General features: G+C 44.9%; 1 protein-coding gene across 3 annotated transcripts in view; it reads left to right on the forward strand.

Moving 5' to 3' along the window:
* The window catches only part of lpin1a (lipin 1a), a 164,372-nt gene extending 149,553 nt beyond the window's left edge, over positions 1-14,819 (forward strand). For all 3 annotated transcript variants that reach the window (XM_072498798.1, XM_072498799.1, XM_072498801.1), the window contains 3 exons: positions 131-245; positions 7,657-7,760; positions 13,383-14,819. In XM_072498798.1, coding sequence (XP_072354899.1) covers positions 131-245; positions 7,657-7,760; positions 13,383-13,542 — 379 coding nt within the window. In that variant the 3' untranslated portion in view covers positions 13,543-14,819. The remainder of the gene's footprint in view (positions 1-130; positions 246-7,656; positions 7,761-13,382) is intronic.
* The last annotated feature ends 596 nt before the right edge of the window (positions 14,820-15,415 follow it).

Below are 15,415 nucleotides of genomic sequence, written 5' to 3' on the forward strand. Positions count from 1 at the left end.
AGTTTATTTAGTCTAAAACCAACTTTTTAATGGCCGAGCCTCCGCTCGGATCCTTCACAATTATGATTCCATTTCAAGTGTTTCCTCAAATTATTATCCCTAGTGTATTACTCTATCATTTTCATTTCAGAGAAGTAATTGAAAAGAAGCCGGAAAAGTTTAAGATCCAGTGCCTAACAGACATCAGGAACCTCTTTTACCCAAATAAAGAACCCTTCTATGCTGCTTTTGGAAACCGATCAAATGTAAGTCAAACCTCCATCCACTGAACCACAAACGCAAAGAGGTTTGTCAGAATGCACGGCTGTAATCAAATAGAGATGCCATTCAAACTAAGGGTGTCGTACTTTATGAAAATGCAGTACCAAGACCGGTTAACTCAGGAGACATTGTGTGTATGTGATTTTGTTTCAAAGATATTTGGATCAAGCTCTCCCATTCTTTGTGTTATTCTGACTTTCCTCCTGTGATTCTAGTTCTTAGTTCACTATTTTGAAGGAGTGAATTGCACAAAATGACTATTCTTTATATTGCATGAGATAGTCAGATTACAGACAAAAATCCACATGTCCCCTGAAATGGTTGTTAGAAATTGAATTTTTGGTGAGTGAAATATTTTAATCCTGTTGAAATTCCGCAGCATAACAACATAAGGCATTTGAATAATTGTCCATTCAAATTAGTTTTATACAATGCATGATGTTAGCCCTTTCAGTGGGTTCTGAGTGGTGAGTTCTATGTCATTGAATAAACGGAAATTAAATGGTGAAAGAGCCAGAATATCTTGGAAGCACTCAGCAAGTCAAACAGCATGTGTGGGAAGAGAAACTGAGTTACATGATTCAAGTTGGTGCCCTTTCATCAAGGTCGGAAGATGTTTTAAGAAAGTAGAGCTAGGAAAATGGCAGGGGGATCACAGAAAGAAGAGGTCAGGTGATGGGGAGATTGGGAATGATTAAACAGCAAAAGTGAAAATCGTGCAAGGGTAAAGGAGGTGATAATGAAGAATCTGGAGACACAATATGTAGCCAGAGGAGTTGTGAATGGTTCCAGCAGAATGGCAAAGGGTGAGGGAAGCTCAAAATCTAGCAAAGAGAATGGTTCTGAGAATTGGGAATGTGTAAGAAGGAAGATGGATCATTTTATTCTTGAGGAAGGTCACAGGTCATCCTATTCCTGGGGGAACCAATGTTTTTTTAAAATTTAGAGTACCCAATTATTTTTTTCCAATTAACGGGCAATTTAGTGTGTTCAATCGACCTGCCTTGCACATCTTTGGGTTGTGGGGGCGAAACCCACGCAGACACGGGGAGTATGTGCAAACTCCACACGGACAGTGACCCAGAGCCGGGATCGAACCTGGGACCTCGGCGCCGTGAGACTGCAGTGCTACCACTGCGCCACCGTGCTGCCCGTGGGAAACCAATGTTGAGCAGGTGCTTAATAAACTTAAAAAAAAAAAATTTAGAGTAACCAATTTTTTTCCAATTAAGGGGCAATTTAGCATGGCCAATTCACCTACTCTGCACATCTTTTTGGGTTGTGGGGGTGAGACCCTTGCAGGCATGAGGAGAAACTCTACACGGCCCGGGGTTGGGATCGAACGCAGGTGATTGGCGCTCTGAGGCAGCAGTGTTAACCACTGCACCACCCTGCTGCCCGAGGTGCTTAATAAACTGAGTCTGTGATAGATGATAACTCAACTCAATCCCATTTGTTAAATAAACTTGCCACCACACAGCCAGCTCTGTCACTTTGAAAGTCTCTTATAATTTATCATGGCATTTTCATTTGCTTTTTTTCTTAAGTTCCTCTTTCCCCACCTCTGACTCTCCATTCTCTCCTTTTGTCTCTCAAAAGGTGTAACCCTATGATAATCCCTCCACGATGCCTCACATTTTTATTCCCAATTACTCATCACCTTCGCCAATGGCAGAGACTGGGTAGTTTTCCACTCCTATTCTCTCTAATGAACTCCAGCAGTAATAATTTTGATAATCGCTTATTGTCACAAGTATGTGTCAGTGAAGTTACTGTGAAAAGCCCCTAGTCGCCACATTCTGGTGCCTGTTCGGGGAGGCTGGTACGGGAATTGAACCCACGCTGCTGGCCTTGTTCTGCATTACAAGCCAGCTGATTAACCCACTGTGCTAAACCAGTATTTGAATGATATTGAATTCCTATCCTGAAGTTGTTGCCTAGTTTCTCTGATGCTCAAGAAGTAATTTCCTAGCTGCTTGTGAAATGCAATTTTTTTTCATTTGTTCATGGACAAGGGCATCGCATGTTGTGCCAGCATTTCTTACCCATCCCTAATTACCCTTGAGTCAACGGTTTTTATGACAATCGACAATGGTTTCATGGTCATCGTCAGACTTTTAATTCCAGATATTTTATTGAGTTTAAATTCTATCACCTGCCGTGGTGGGATTCAAACCCAGGTCCCAGATCATTACCCTGGGTTTCTGGATTACTAGTCCAGTGACAATACCACTGTGCCACCGCCTCCCCATGAGGTGCCCTCCTGTAAATGGAGCACACGGAGTGATCCAGTGTAACTACTGGCATGTGCCATAATGCTTTTTGGTTCAAGTGCCATGTTTTATCTCTTCTGTTTTTGTTCTCCAGACAATGACCAGGATTTTTGGCGGCAGTGGCAAGCCGTCTCTGCTGCCGGAGTCGGAAAATCCTGGCCATGTCTATTTCGTTATCTATTTAAATGAGGAACTCATATTTTTCTGTTTTGAATCTGTGTTAAGATTGAGCTAACATTGATTATGTTTGTGTCCGTTTGCTTTTATATTAACAACTCGCTAATGGTGGATTTAGAAATTTATGAAGGTGAATACTTGAGCTGAAGATATAAGATTTAATTTCTAGGGATACTTGTCCCCTTCTGACTACTCTTTCACAAACCCTAAAACTGAATCTGCCGCCTCTCCCCCCTTTTTATTTTTGCTGCCTTTGTCATCACTTGTTTTGAGTCGATTCTTTAACTTCCAGAAACATATTTTGCTTGTAATAGAAAAATGCTCTTCTGATGAACTCTTCCATGTTGCAAAACGAGTATTAAATTAAAATAATCAGGCAGCAGCTTTTTTTGCAGGTTCCTTTGCAAGTTTAAAAACAGATTTTACGTTTGTGAACTACGTATAAAATTAGCCACTTCAAACTGATTTCTTTGCAGCGCTCTTTAGGGAATGCCAGCACCTCAAACTACAGTTGTTTTTTTCTAAGATGCATACAGTGGGTGAGACTGATGCCTGTGAGAAATGTTGTTTGCCTATTTAAAAAAATATATAAATGTATATATAATATATATAGGATAGCGGCCCAGCTGTAGGCAGAAGTTGTGTTCAATGTGTGGGTTAGCCAGGCAGTCCTGGCTGTTTGAAATCAACTTGTCACTATTAGCTTTGGTTTCCTCTCTGAGAACAAATGTCACAGTAGAGACACAGTAGAGCTCCAATAACGGTCAACAGCTGGCAGTGCAGGAAATTGGGAGCTTTCTCGATTTGTCTCTTTATGTTTGAGAAGCTCCTCCATGCCTGTCTTTTCTCAGATCTAAGGAAATTCCCTCAACACACCATCACATAACATAGAACATATAAAATACAGCACAGAACAGGCCCTTCGGCCCACGATGTTGTGCCGAACCTTTGTCCTAGATTAATCATAGATTATCATTGAATTTACAGTGCAGAAGGAGGCCATTTGGCCCCCTGAGTCTGCACCGGCTCTTGGAAAGAGCACCCTACCCAAACTCAACACCACCACCCAACACCAAGGGCAATTTTGGACACTAAGGGCAATTTATCATGGCCAATCCACCTACCCTGCACATCTTTGGACTGTGGGAGGAAACCGGAGCACCCGGAGGAAACCCACGCAGACACGGGGAGGACGTGCAGACTCCGCACAGACAGTGACCCAAGCCGGAATCGAACATGGGACCCTGGAGCTGTGAAGCAATTGTGCTATCCACAATGCTACCGTGCTGCCCTTAAGAACAAATAAATCTACACTATATCATTTTACCGTAATCCATGTACCTATCCAATAGCTGCTTGAAGGTCCCTAATGTTTCCGACTCAACTACTTCCACAGGCAGTGCATTCCATGCCCCCACTACTCTCTGGGTAAAGAACCTACCTCTGATATCCCTCCTATATCTTCCACCTTTCACCTTAAATTTATGTCCCCTTGTAATGGTTTGTTCCACCCGGGGAAAAAGTCTCTGACTGTCTACTCTATCTATTCCCCTGATCATCTTATAAACCTCTATCAAGTCGCCCCTCATCCTTCTCCGTTCTAATGAGAAAAGGCCTAGCACCCTCAACCTTTCCTCGTAAGACCTACTCTCCATTCCAGGTAACATCCTGGTAAATCTTCTTTGCACCTTTTCCAAAGCTTCCACATCCTACCTAAAATGAGGCGACCAGAACTGTACACAGTACTCCAAATGTGGCCTTACCAAAGTTTTGTACAGCTGCATCATCACCTCCCGGCTCTTAAATTCAATCCCTCTGTTAATGAACGCGAGCACACCATAGGCCTTCTTCACAGCTCTATCCACTTGAGTGGCAACTTTCAAAGATGTATGAACATAGACCCCAAGATCTCTCTGCTCCTCCACATTGCCAAGAACTCTACCGTTAACCCTGTATTCCGCATTCATATTTGTCCTTCCAAAATGGACAACCTCACACTTTTCAGGGTTAAACTCCATCTGCCACTTCTCAGCCCAGCTCTGCATCCTATCTATGTCTCTTTGCAGCCGACAACAGCCCTCCTTACTATCCACAACTCCACCAATCTTCGTATCGTCTGCAAATTTACTGACCCACCCTTCAACTCCCTCATCCAAGTCATTAATGAAAATCACAAACAGCATTGGACCCAGAACTGATCCCTGCGGTACGCCACTGGTAACTGGGATCCAGGCTGAATATTTGCCATCCACCACCACTCTCTGACTTCTATCGGTTAGCCAGTTCGTTATCCAACTGGCCAAATTTCCCACTATCCCATGCCTCCTTACTTTCTGCAGAAGCCTACCATGGGGAACCTTATCAAATGCCTTACTAAAATCCATGTACACTACATCCACTGCTTTACCTTCATCCACATGCTTGGTCACCTCCTCAAAGAATTCAATAAGATTTGTAAGGCAAGACCTATCCCTCAGAAATCCGTGCGGACTATCCCTAATCAAGCAGTGTCTTTCCAGATGCTCAGAAATCCTATCCTTCAGTACCCTTTCCATTACTTTGCCTACCACCGAAGTAAGACTAACTGGCCTGTAATTCCCAGGGTTATCCCTAGTCCCTTTTTTGAACAGGGGCACGACATTCGCCACTCTCCAATCCCCTGGTACCACCCCTGTTGACAGTGAGGATGAAAAGATCATTGCCAACGGCTCTGCAATTTCATCTCTTGCTTCCCATAGAATCCTTGGATATATCCCGTCAGGCCCGGGGGACTTGTCTATCCTCAAGTTTTTCAAAATGCCCAACACATCTTCCTTCCTAAAAAGTATTTCCTCGAGCTTACCAGTCTGTTTCACACTGTCCTCTCCAACAATATCGCCCCTCTCATTTGTAAATACAGAAGAAAAGTACTCGTTCAAGACCTGTCCTATCTCTTCAGACTCAATACACAATCTCCCGCTACTGTCCTTGATCGGACCTACCCTCGCTCTAGTCATTCTCATATTTCTCAGATATGTGTAAAAGGCCTTGGGGTTTTCCTTGATCCTACCCGCCAAAGATTGTTCATGCCCTCTCTTAGCTCTCCTAATCCCTTTCTTCAGTTCCCTCCTGGCTATCTTGTATCCCTCCAATGCCCTGTCTGAACCTTGTTTCCTCAGCCTTACATAAGTCTCCTTTTTCCTCTTAACAAGACATTCAACCTCTCTTGTCAACCATGGTTCCCTCACTCGACCATCTCTTCCCTGCCTGACAGGGACATACATATCAAGGACACGTAGTACCTGTTCCTTGAACAAGTTCCACATTTCACTTGTGTCCTTCCCTGACAGCCTATGTTCCCAACTTATGCACTTCAATTCTTGTCTGACAACATCGTATTTACCCTTCCCCCAATTGTAAACCTTGCCCTGTTGCACGCACCTATCCCTCTCCATTACTAAAGTGAAAGTCACAGAATTGTGGTCACTATCTCCAAAATGCTCCCCCACTAACAAATCTATCACTTGCCCTGGTTCATTACCAAGTACTAAATCCAATATTGCCCCTCCTCTGGTCGGACAATCTACATACTGTGTTAGAAAAGCTTCCTGGACACACTGCATAAACACCACCCCATCCAAACTATTTGATCTAAAGAGTTTCCACTCAATATTTGGGAAGTTAAAGTCACCCATGACTACTACCCTGTGACTTCTGCACCTTTCCAAAATCTGTTTCCCAATCTGTTCCTCCACATCTCTGCTACTATTGGGGGGCCTATAGAAAACTCCTAACAAGGCGACTGCTCCTTTCCTATTTCTGACTTCAACCCATACTACCTCATTAGGGTGATACTCCTCGAACTGCCTTTCTGCAGCTGTTATACTATCTCTAATTAACAATGCCACCCCCCCCACCTCTTTTACCACCCTCCCTAATCTTATTGAAACATCTATAACCAGGGACCTCCAACAACCATTTCTGCCCCTCTTCTATCCAAGTTTCCGTGATGGCCACCACATCGTAGTCCCAAGTACCGATCCATGCCTTAAGTTCACCCACCTTATTCCTGATGCTTCTTGCGTTGAAGTATACACACTTCAACCCATCTCCGTGCCTGCAAGTACTCTCCTTTGTCAGTGTTCCCTTCCCCACTGCCTCATTACACGCTTTGGCGTCCTGAATTTCGGCTACCTTAGTTGCTGGACTACAAATCCGGTTCCCATTCCCCTGCCAAATTAGTTTAAACCCTCCCGAAGAGTACTAGAAAACCTCCCTCCCAGGATATTGGTGCCCCTCTGGTTCAGATGCAACCCGTCCTGCTTGTACAGGTCCCACCTTCCCCAGAATGCGCTCCAATTATCCAAATACCTGAAGCCCTCCCTCCTACACCATTCCTGCAGCTACGTGTTCAACTGCACTCTCTCCCTATTCCTCGCCTCACTATCCCATGGCACCGGCAACAAACCAGAGATGACAACTCTGTCTGTCCTGGCTTTTAACTTCCAGCCTAACTCCCTAAACTTGTTTATTACCTCCACACCCCTTTTCCTACCTATGTCGTTGGTACCAATGTGCACCACGACTTCTGGCTGCTCCCCCTCCCCCTTAAGGATCCTGAAGACACGATGAAGTCACGGTGAAGTTTTTTTTAAAGCTTTTAGAAAATGTGTTTTGGTGAGAGCTGCTTTAATATATTTCTGCTGTTCATCAAGCGTCGCTGCCTTAAGTGTTTAACATCCCAGTTTTTATAACAATTTAATTAACCATTTGTTTTATGTTTTCTTTCCCCCCCCCCCCCCCCCCTCCCCCTCCATCATTGTGTTCTGAATTACTCAATTTCCAAGTGTGTTACAAATCATCAGAAGTATTTAATCTGCAACGATAGAACTGCATTTCGGAGGTGCAAGTGAATTTGCTACAAAAATGATCTAATATCTTAAACACTTCTTTTTCCTTCCCACAGGATGTTTATTCTTATAAACAAGTTGGTGTCCCAATAAATAGAATTTTTACAGTCAATCCCAAAGGCGAACTAATACAAGAGCATGCAAAGACCAATGTGTCATCGTGAGTGAACATTCATTTCTTTAATTTATTAGAGGCAAATTATGTTTTGAATAAATTGTTGGTTGAGTCAATTGTTTGGAGGATAGCATTTGGGTCTGTTACTGTATTTCCTGGTGGTTGAATATAATTTGCCTATCTTTTCACAAGCTGTTGCTTCTACATATCTCACTCGATGCACTGAACATTTTGCCTTTTCTCAATCTCTCCCACTGTATCTTACTACCCCACACCTATGCATTTTCTGCCTCTGCTCTTTCCTGCTCACCAAATACACAATTTCAAAACTGTCCAAACAAGGCCCTCACTGAGTTGATGCTTTCCTCAGTCTGGGCTCTCAGTCACTGTGATCTGTTAGTTGACACTTTTGTAGGAACATCAGGTTTTTTTCAATGAGGATTTGTGAATGGGTGTTTCTTTTTAAAATCCGTCCCACAGATGCCATTATTCCTATAGGCTTCCTTGGTTCTGTACATCGTGTATACGCATGAATAGGGTGAATAGGCATGGAAGGGCCAAAAGTTTGCATGGGGGCTATAGGGGGACATGGGTTGGGGGGGGGGGGGGGGGGGTTGTTATGTGCTGGCATGAGGGAGGTATGGGTAAGACTTTTTGAACATACCATTCATAAAGTTCTGAATTCCAGACTATGGCTCTTAACAGCTCTTGAGATCCGTGAACGAGCAGTAGGAGAAGCTGGCCCAACACCATGCAAATTGAAGGAGGGAAGGGGGATAGGTGATGCATCTGTCTGCACTGGAGCCAGCCAGGTTGTTAGTGCAGTGTGTGGATTCGCTTTTCACCCCATCCTGTGCCAATGAAAATTGGAGGGGCGCACCGGGAATGGAAATCCTGGAAGTGTATCACAAACCAGCATTTTTTAATTGCTCCTGAGTCCTTCTGATTCAGTGAAATTGTGAGCCCCAGTGTCTGCACAACTTTGTCATGTCATAACTAACCCTGTACTGTCACCTCCGCCCCATCGTAACATGAAGCTACCTCCAGTACTTCCAAATGCCACAATATCTGTTTCATTTCTCTTACAGAAAATTTCCTTCTCTAGTACACCCCTGTAATCTCATTCTTACTGCATCCCAGCGACAACTTGCAGAATTTGTGTCATATACTCCTTCTAATTGAATATCCAGTGACAAAATGCTTCCATAATCCAGAAATGGATTCCCAACTTTTACCAAAATATTATCCCCAATGCTCTGATCAACCGTGCACTTTTGTAAAAAACGACCCCTGCATTCTTTCCCTTTCACATTGTTATTTATTTAACACCCTGATTCTCCAGTTCCCACCTTCAGTGAATCACTTCAGGCCACCAGTCTGTTTTCATGGGCTAGCATCAAATCCTGCAATTTTCTCCCACCCCTTCCCCTTTATCACCAAAACATCTACTGTTTATGCCATTAAACCTGCAGTCACTAATCTCTTTCCCACTCTCACTGCCACCAACCTAGCTGCACCTGTATTCCTTCCTCTTCTGTTTCATTTGTTCCCACCTTTTGTAAGGGCCACGAAGAATCCAGCACAAGTTTTAAGGATACAAAGTAATAACATTTGTTTACTATAACATATATACATAACAGTAGCCGTAACTTCCCTTGCTACATACTCCTTCCTGATGGTTCCTGAACTGGCCAGCTTATTTATACTAGGAGTTTACTAGTGGTTTCTCCGCTCCCCTCATTGGGGAAGCTCATACTCCCACAGGATTGTGGGATAGTCATTAGTCCCCAGCCAATGGTAAGTAGGCAGGTTATAACACCACCATTTAACTCCAACTTGCCAATCCTCTTTGTATTGTCCACGTGCACAACACTCATGTGGCAAACTCTTATCCCTTCCCTTGAAAGGAAACATATCTTCCACCAGGACATATGTAGGAATGTGGTACTCCTTTTTCATGACAGGAATGCCAGTTGGACAATTGCAGGGGAAGGGGTATTTTTATAGGTCACTTGAGCAGTTGAACGTGATGAATGTAAAGTTAGCAATAGGATATTAATCAGCCATGATTGAATGGTGGAGTGGACTCGATGGGCCGAATGGCCTTACTTCCGCTCCTATGTCTTATGGTCTTATGGATATTCTGGTAATTATTCCTTTCACGTGAAGCGAGCCACCGGAATACCACCATAAAGTATGCACCCATTCCCTAATAGTACTCCTCATACTCATACTGTTAAAACACTCAGCAACGTTATATATAACCCTCCCCCTCAGTCCTTGCACACAATCTGTATAAAGATTAAACAAACATATGTACAAAATAATCAATGTACATTCGCTCTAAAAGTACATTCTGTACAAATTAGTTATTCTCTGTCCATACATTAAGCAATAACTTTCCAAAACTTCAATAATTTGACTTGAATTCTCTCTTGTCATATTGAAACATTGCAGTAAAAAACGTCATAGGGCGGGATTCACTGCCGGCAGGATTCTCCATTTTGCCGCGCCCAGGAGTTTCCCGATGGCGTGGGACTGCCCCACAATGGGAAACCTCATTGACCGGCCAGCGTAACGGAGAATCCTGCCAGCGGGTGGAGGCAGAAATGAGGCACGGCGGGGCAGAGAATCCAACCCATAATTCATTTGTTTTGTTTTTATTTATATGTAGCTTCTATGTTTATGTGTCATCTATGGCTCAGCAGCACTCTCGTATCTTGAGTCTGAGAAGGCTGAGTTCCAGTTGCACTCCAGAAATTTGAGCACATAATAATAATAATAATAGCTTATTGTCACAAGTAGGCTTCAATGAAGTTACTGTGAAAAGCCCCTAGTTGCCACATTCTGGCGCTGGTTCGGGGAGTTCGGTACGGGAATTGAACCTGCGCTGCTGGCCTTGTTCTGCATCACAAGCCAGCTGTTTAGCCCACTGGGCTAAACCAGCCCCTAGTCCAGGCTGACACTTCAATCCAGTTCAAATAATTTACTCATGGGCAGCACAGTGGCGCTGTGGTTAGCATTGCTGCCTCACGGCGCCGAGGTCCCAGGTTCAATCCCGGCTCTGGGTCACTGTCCGTGTGGAGTTTGCACATTCTCCCCGTGGTTGCGTGGGTTTCGCCCCCACAACCCAAAGATGTGCAGGGTAGGTGGATTGGCCACGCTAAATTGCCCCATAATTGGAAAAAGTGAATTGGGTACTCTAAATTTATAAACAAAAACAAAAAATAATAATTTACTCATTTAGCTTTAAAATTCACAATAGCATTGCTATTTTAAAAACCTAATACAAATGGCAGTGTGACATAAATTACACAGTGCCAAAGCTCGCAAAATTAGGACTTTTGTTCCCCCTCCAACAATTATCAGGACAAAATTGTTGCTATTTATCAAGCAGCAAGGGTGTGGTAAATAGAGCTAAATGACAAATGAGCCATGATCCATTAGAGGAAGCTTGAGAGGCTGAATGGACTACTCTATCCGATGGAATCCTGTGATCATAGTTCCACTCGTGGACAATGCAAATGCTGTTTAAAATGTAGATTGTTCAAAAGCATATGCTCTCGTACCAAATTTAAAATCAAATACATAATGATCAGATTTGAGCTTTCATGCGTAGGGCCCAAGTCAAATTACAATGTCAACTGTATATTATCCTCTATAGGTGAGCTTTGCTGAGCCCTGCAAATATCAAGCTTTTCATCAAAAAAGGAATATAACAGCAAAAGCATCAGAATTGTGACTTATTTTTACCCTGCTCAATACATCTCTGTCTGTTGATATGGGGCAGACCTACAGCCCAGATTGTCCCACTCTTTCATCTGAAGGCGGAGGCACAGGGGTAGCTAGACACTGGAAAAAGATGATACTTGGGTAAAATGGCAGCAGCCAAGTTAAGTACACTCAGCAACGTACTTGCAGCTTGAGTTTCAAACGCAGCATTAAGTCATGGTTGCTTTATTTTAAAATTACTTCTGCAGTTGTAATTTGCTTCACCTCGCATTGTCCCAGAATCAAGTCATTCCAACCAGTAAAATAATCGCATCATAAGATTTAACAATGTACAATTAGTCGATGCTTCTTGGTATAAAATGTTTTTAATGGTCTGTACGAGAGTACAGGAGTTGGATTTTTTTTTTGAGGCTTTTGTGGTGAGCTTAGATCAGCAGATGAAGTAGAAAGGAAAAGAAGGATATGGTGATGAGGGTAGATGAAGAAGGGCTAAGGTGGAGGCTAATGTACATAAACGCTGACACGGAAGGTATATCTAGGATATAAATGGAATATTTTTTCTTGAAAATGTTTTTAATGAAATTTTTATTTTATACATTGTACAATAAACAAGGGTATCGTCAGCTACAATGTACAAGAGCTCTCCATTGGCCTTGCAGACTCTCTTCCCCCCCACCCCACGACTCTTTCCCCCCCCCCCCTTCCTTTTTGTTGTTTTAGGATACTTTATTAGCTTCAATATTTTACAGTCGGTGATTGTCATCTATTTAAATGTGTGCAGCTCTTTCCCCCTCCCCTTCCCCCCTCCTCCTGTTTTAGGTGTTTCGTTGGGGGGTCCTGTTGTTTGTGGCCTTGCTCTAGGCCCCCTATTATCCATTACAGCTATTCCCAAACCACCCCCTCCTCTCTCCCTGGCCTACCCCCTCTCCTTCCTGTCTGTTCCCTGTTGTCTTGTTGGCTACCCTGTGACCCTCCATCCCCTCTCTCGCTCTGTTAGTTGTTGGCTTCAAACAGATCTTGGAACAAGTTGGTGAATGGCCTCCACGTTTTGTGGAAGCCCTCCTCTGACCCTCGGAACTGAAGTGGTGCTTAGAGCACACCTGACAAGAGCCCGAATGAGCAGGCAGATTTGATTTTCTCCAGGTGGAAAAATTCCGAAAGGTCAGCAAGCGAGTCTGCAGCTGTGGGTGGTGCTGTTGATTGTCAGCCGAGCAGGATTCTTCGGGCGATTAGGGAAACAAAGGCAAGGGGGTCAGCCCCCTTCCCCATAAATAGTTCTGACTAGTCCGATACCCTGAAGACTGCCACTCTTGGACACAACTCTACCCTCACCCCACAACCTTGGACATTGCTTTGAAGAAGGCTGTCCAGAGCCCGACACTTTTGGGGCATGCCTAAAACATGTGAGTGTGGTTAGCTGGGCTTCCCTGGCACCATTCACATTTGTCCTCCACCTTTGAGAAGAACCTGCTCATTCGGGTTCTTGTCAGGTGTGCTGTGTGCACCACTTTCAGTTGGAAAGAGCACCCTACCCAAGCCCACACCTCCACCCTATTCCTGTAACCCAGTAACCCCACCCCACCTTTTTGGACACTAAGGGCAATTTAGCATGGCCAATCCACCTAACCTGCCCATCTTTGGATTATGGGAGGAAACCCACGCAGACACGGGGAGAACGTGCAGACTCAGCACCAACAGTAACCCAAGTCGGGAATTGAACCTGGGACCCTGGAGTTGTGAAGCAACTGTGCTAACCACTGTGCTACCGTGCTGCCCTTACTGACGCACATACTGTATACATTAATTTATAATGTTTTCGGAAGCATGCACAGAGAGAAATAAGCCAAGAAATTATCGGCTTACACGGACTAAATGTGTTAATATGGTGATGTACTCCGTTTCTTATGTAAAGCAATTTTTTGTTTCCTCCTCCAGTTACGTGAGGCTGAGTGAAATAGTTGATCATGTGTTCCCCCTGCTAAAGAGAGAGCATTCCTCCGACTTCCCTTGCTCAGATACCTACAGTCAATTCACATTCTGGAGACAACAGCTGCCAACTATGGAAAACCAGGACCTTAAAGTATCCCAGGATTAAACACTACTGTACACTACAAAATAATTTTTGTTCCTTTTAAGTGCTGGCAGCCATTGCTGACATTGTTATTAAGTTGAAAGTGATGTAATAGGAAAGCTGCTATCCTGTTGCTGAGCCGCTCACTCCATCAGCTGTCCCTGTGTAAGGATTTTGTTACAGGTCAAGAATAAAGTCACTTAGTAGAGGTGTGTTACATTTTTAAGCATTGGGTTTCTTGTGAAAAAAGCAACTTTGGCTTTCACATTTTTTGTGCATGTGTTCCAAGTTGATATCACAGTTATTTTAAGATTGCTTCTGCTCCTAAGCACTCATTTTGTGATTGTGTTCTCCAAACAGATTTTTAATTTTTCTTCACCAAATTAATTATTATTTATAGTATGCACGCTTGATTAATTAGTTTTTAAGTCCAAATTTAGATGCAACTTGCATAGTGCCCCAGTAAACACTGCAGTTTCAAAGGCTAAAGTAGCTTGATTGTTTGTCTCCATCGCTCCCACACACTTTCACTCCTTTTTTTTCTCATGAGGGCGGTGACTCCTACTGGGTTTCTGTGGCTGCCAGCTAGTATTTGCGTGTGGCCATCTCCACCTTTTACATCTCAGCAGGGACAATGGTTGACGATGAAGTGCAAAAATCATGGACACTTCTCTAACTAAAGAAGTAAATTGGTGTGCACCAAATTTGCCCTAATTTAGTGCATTGCTCTGAGGGGCAGGCTTTTTGTATTTTTAATTTATGAATCCAATTATTGCAAATACTAATAATTGCTTTATTTTCCTGGAGAATAGATAGTAAATGGCTTATGTTATTGGTATAAATGCCTAAATGTTTTTCCCATCGACTACTTACGGAAGTTTTTCTATTCAGTATAATAGTTGAAATGGAGGCCTATAATTTCCAAAAGCAAAATACTGAGGAGGCTGGAAATGTGGGATAGAAAATAATGGGGACGATTGTTCAAAATGGAGCCCAAGTGTTCGCGCCATCGTGCACGCCGTCGCGTTTCACGCCGGCGCAAACCGGGCACAGGGACGACCGATTCTGGTCCCCACGGGGCCAGCACGGCGCTGGAGCGGTTCACGCCTTTCCAGCCTCCCTTCCCAGTGCCAAATGGGCGCCACGCCAACCCGCGCATGCGCAGTTGGGCCGCGCCAACCTGCGCATGCGTGGGGGACTTCTTCAGTGCGCCGGTCCCGACTCAACATGGCGTGGTGTTTAGGGGCCGGCCGCGCAGTAAAGTGGACCCGGGGGGGGGGGGGAAGGGTCCGGCGCCGGCCTGCCAATCGGTGGGCCCCGATCGTGGGCCAGATCCCATCGGAGGCCCCCCCCCCCCGTCGACGGAGCCCCCCCCCCCCCCCCCCCCCCCAGGCCATCCCCTGACCGTTCGCGCAGAGATTCCGCCGGCAGCGACCAGGGTTGAACGTCTAGGCGGGACTCTGTCGTATCCACGCAGCCGCGCGCCCCCCCCCCCCCCCCGAGGCCAGATCGCCCCGCGCCCCCCCCAGGACCCCGGAGCCCTCCCGCGCCACCTAGCCCCACCGGTAAGAGAGGTGGTTTGATTCTCGCCGGCGAGACAGGCTTTCCAGCAGCGGGCCGGAGAATCGCCGGGGGCGGCTCGCCGACGGGCGCGGCGCGATCCCCGCCCCCGCCAAATATCCAGTGCCGGAGAATTCGGCAACCGGCGGGGGCGGGATTCACGCCAGCCCCTGCCGATTCTCCGACCCGGCGGGGGGGGGGGGGTCGGAGAATCCCGCCCAAAATCTCTCTCCTTCGTCGGATGCTGCCAGAGCTGCTGAATATTTCCTGTGTTTTCCATTTTAATGACCTACATTTTCCCTTTGATACAAGGCTGCAGATGTCAGTGATACCAATG

Source organism: Scyliorhinus torazame, chromosome 4, assembly GCF_047496885.1.
Source record: "Scyliorhinus torazame isolate Kashiwa2021f chromosome 4, sScyTor2.1, whole genome shotgun sequence".
In the NCBI taxonomy this organism is placed as follows: Eukaryota; Metazoa; Chordata; class Chondrichthyes; order Carcharhiniformes; family Scyliorhinidae; genus Scyliorhinus; species Scyliorhinus torazame.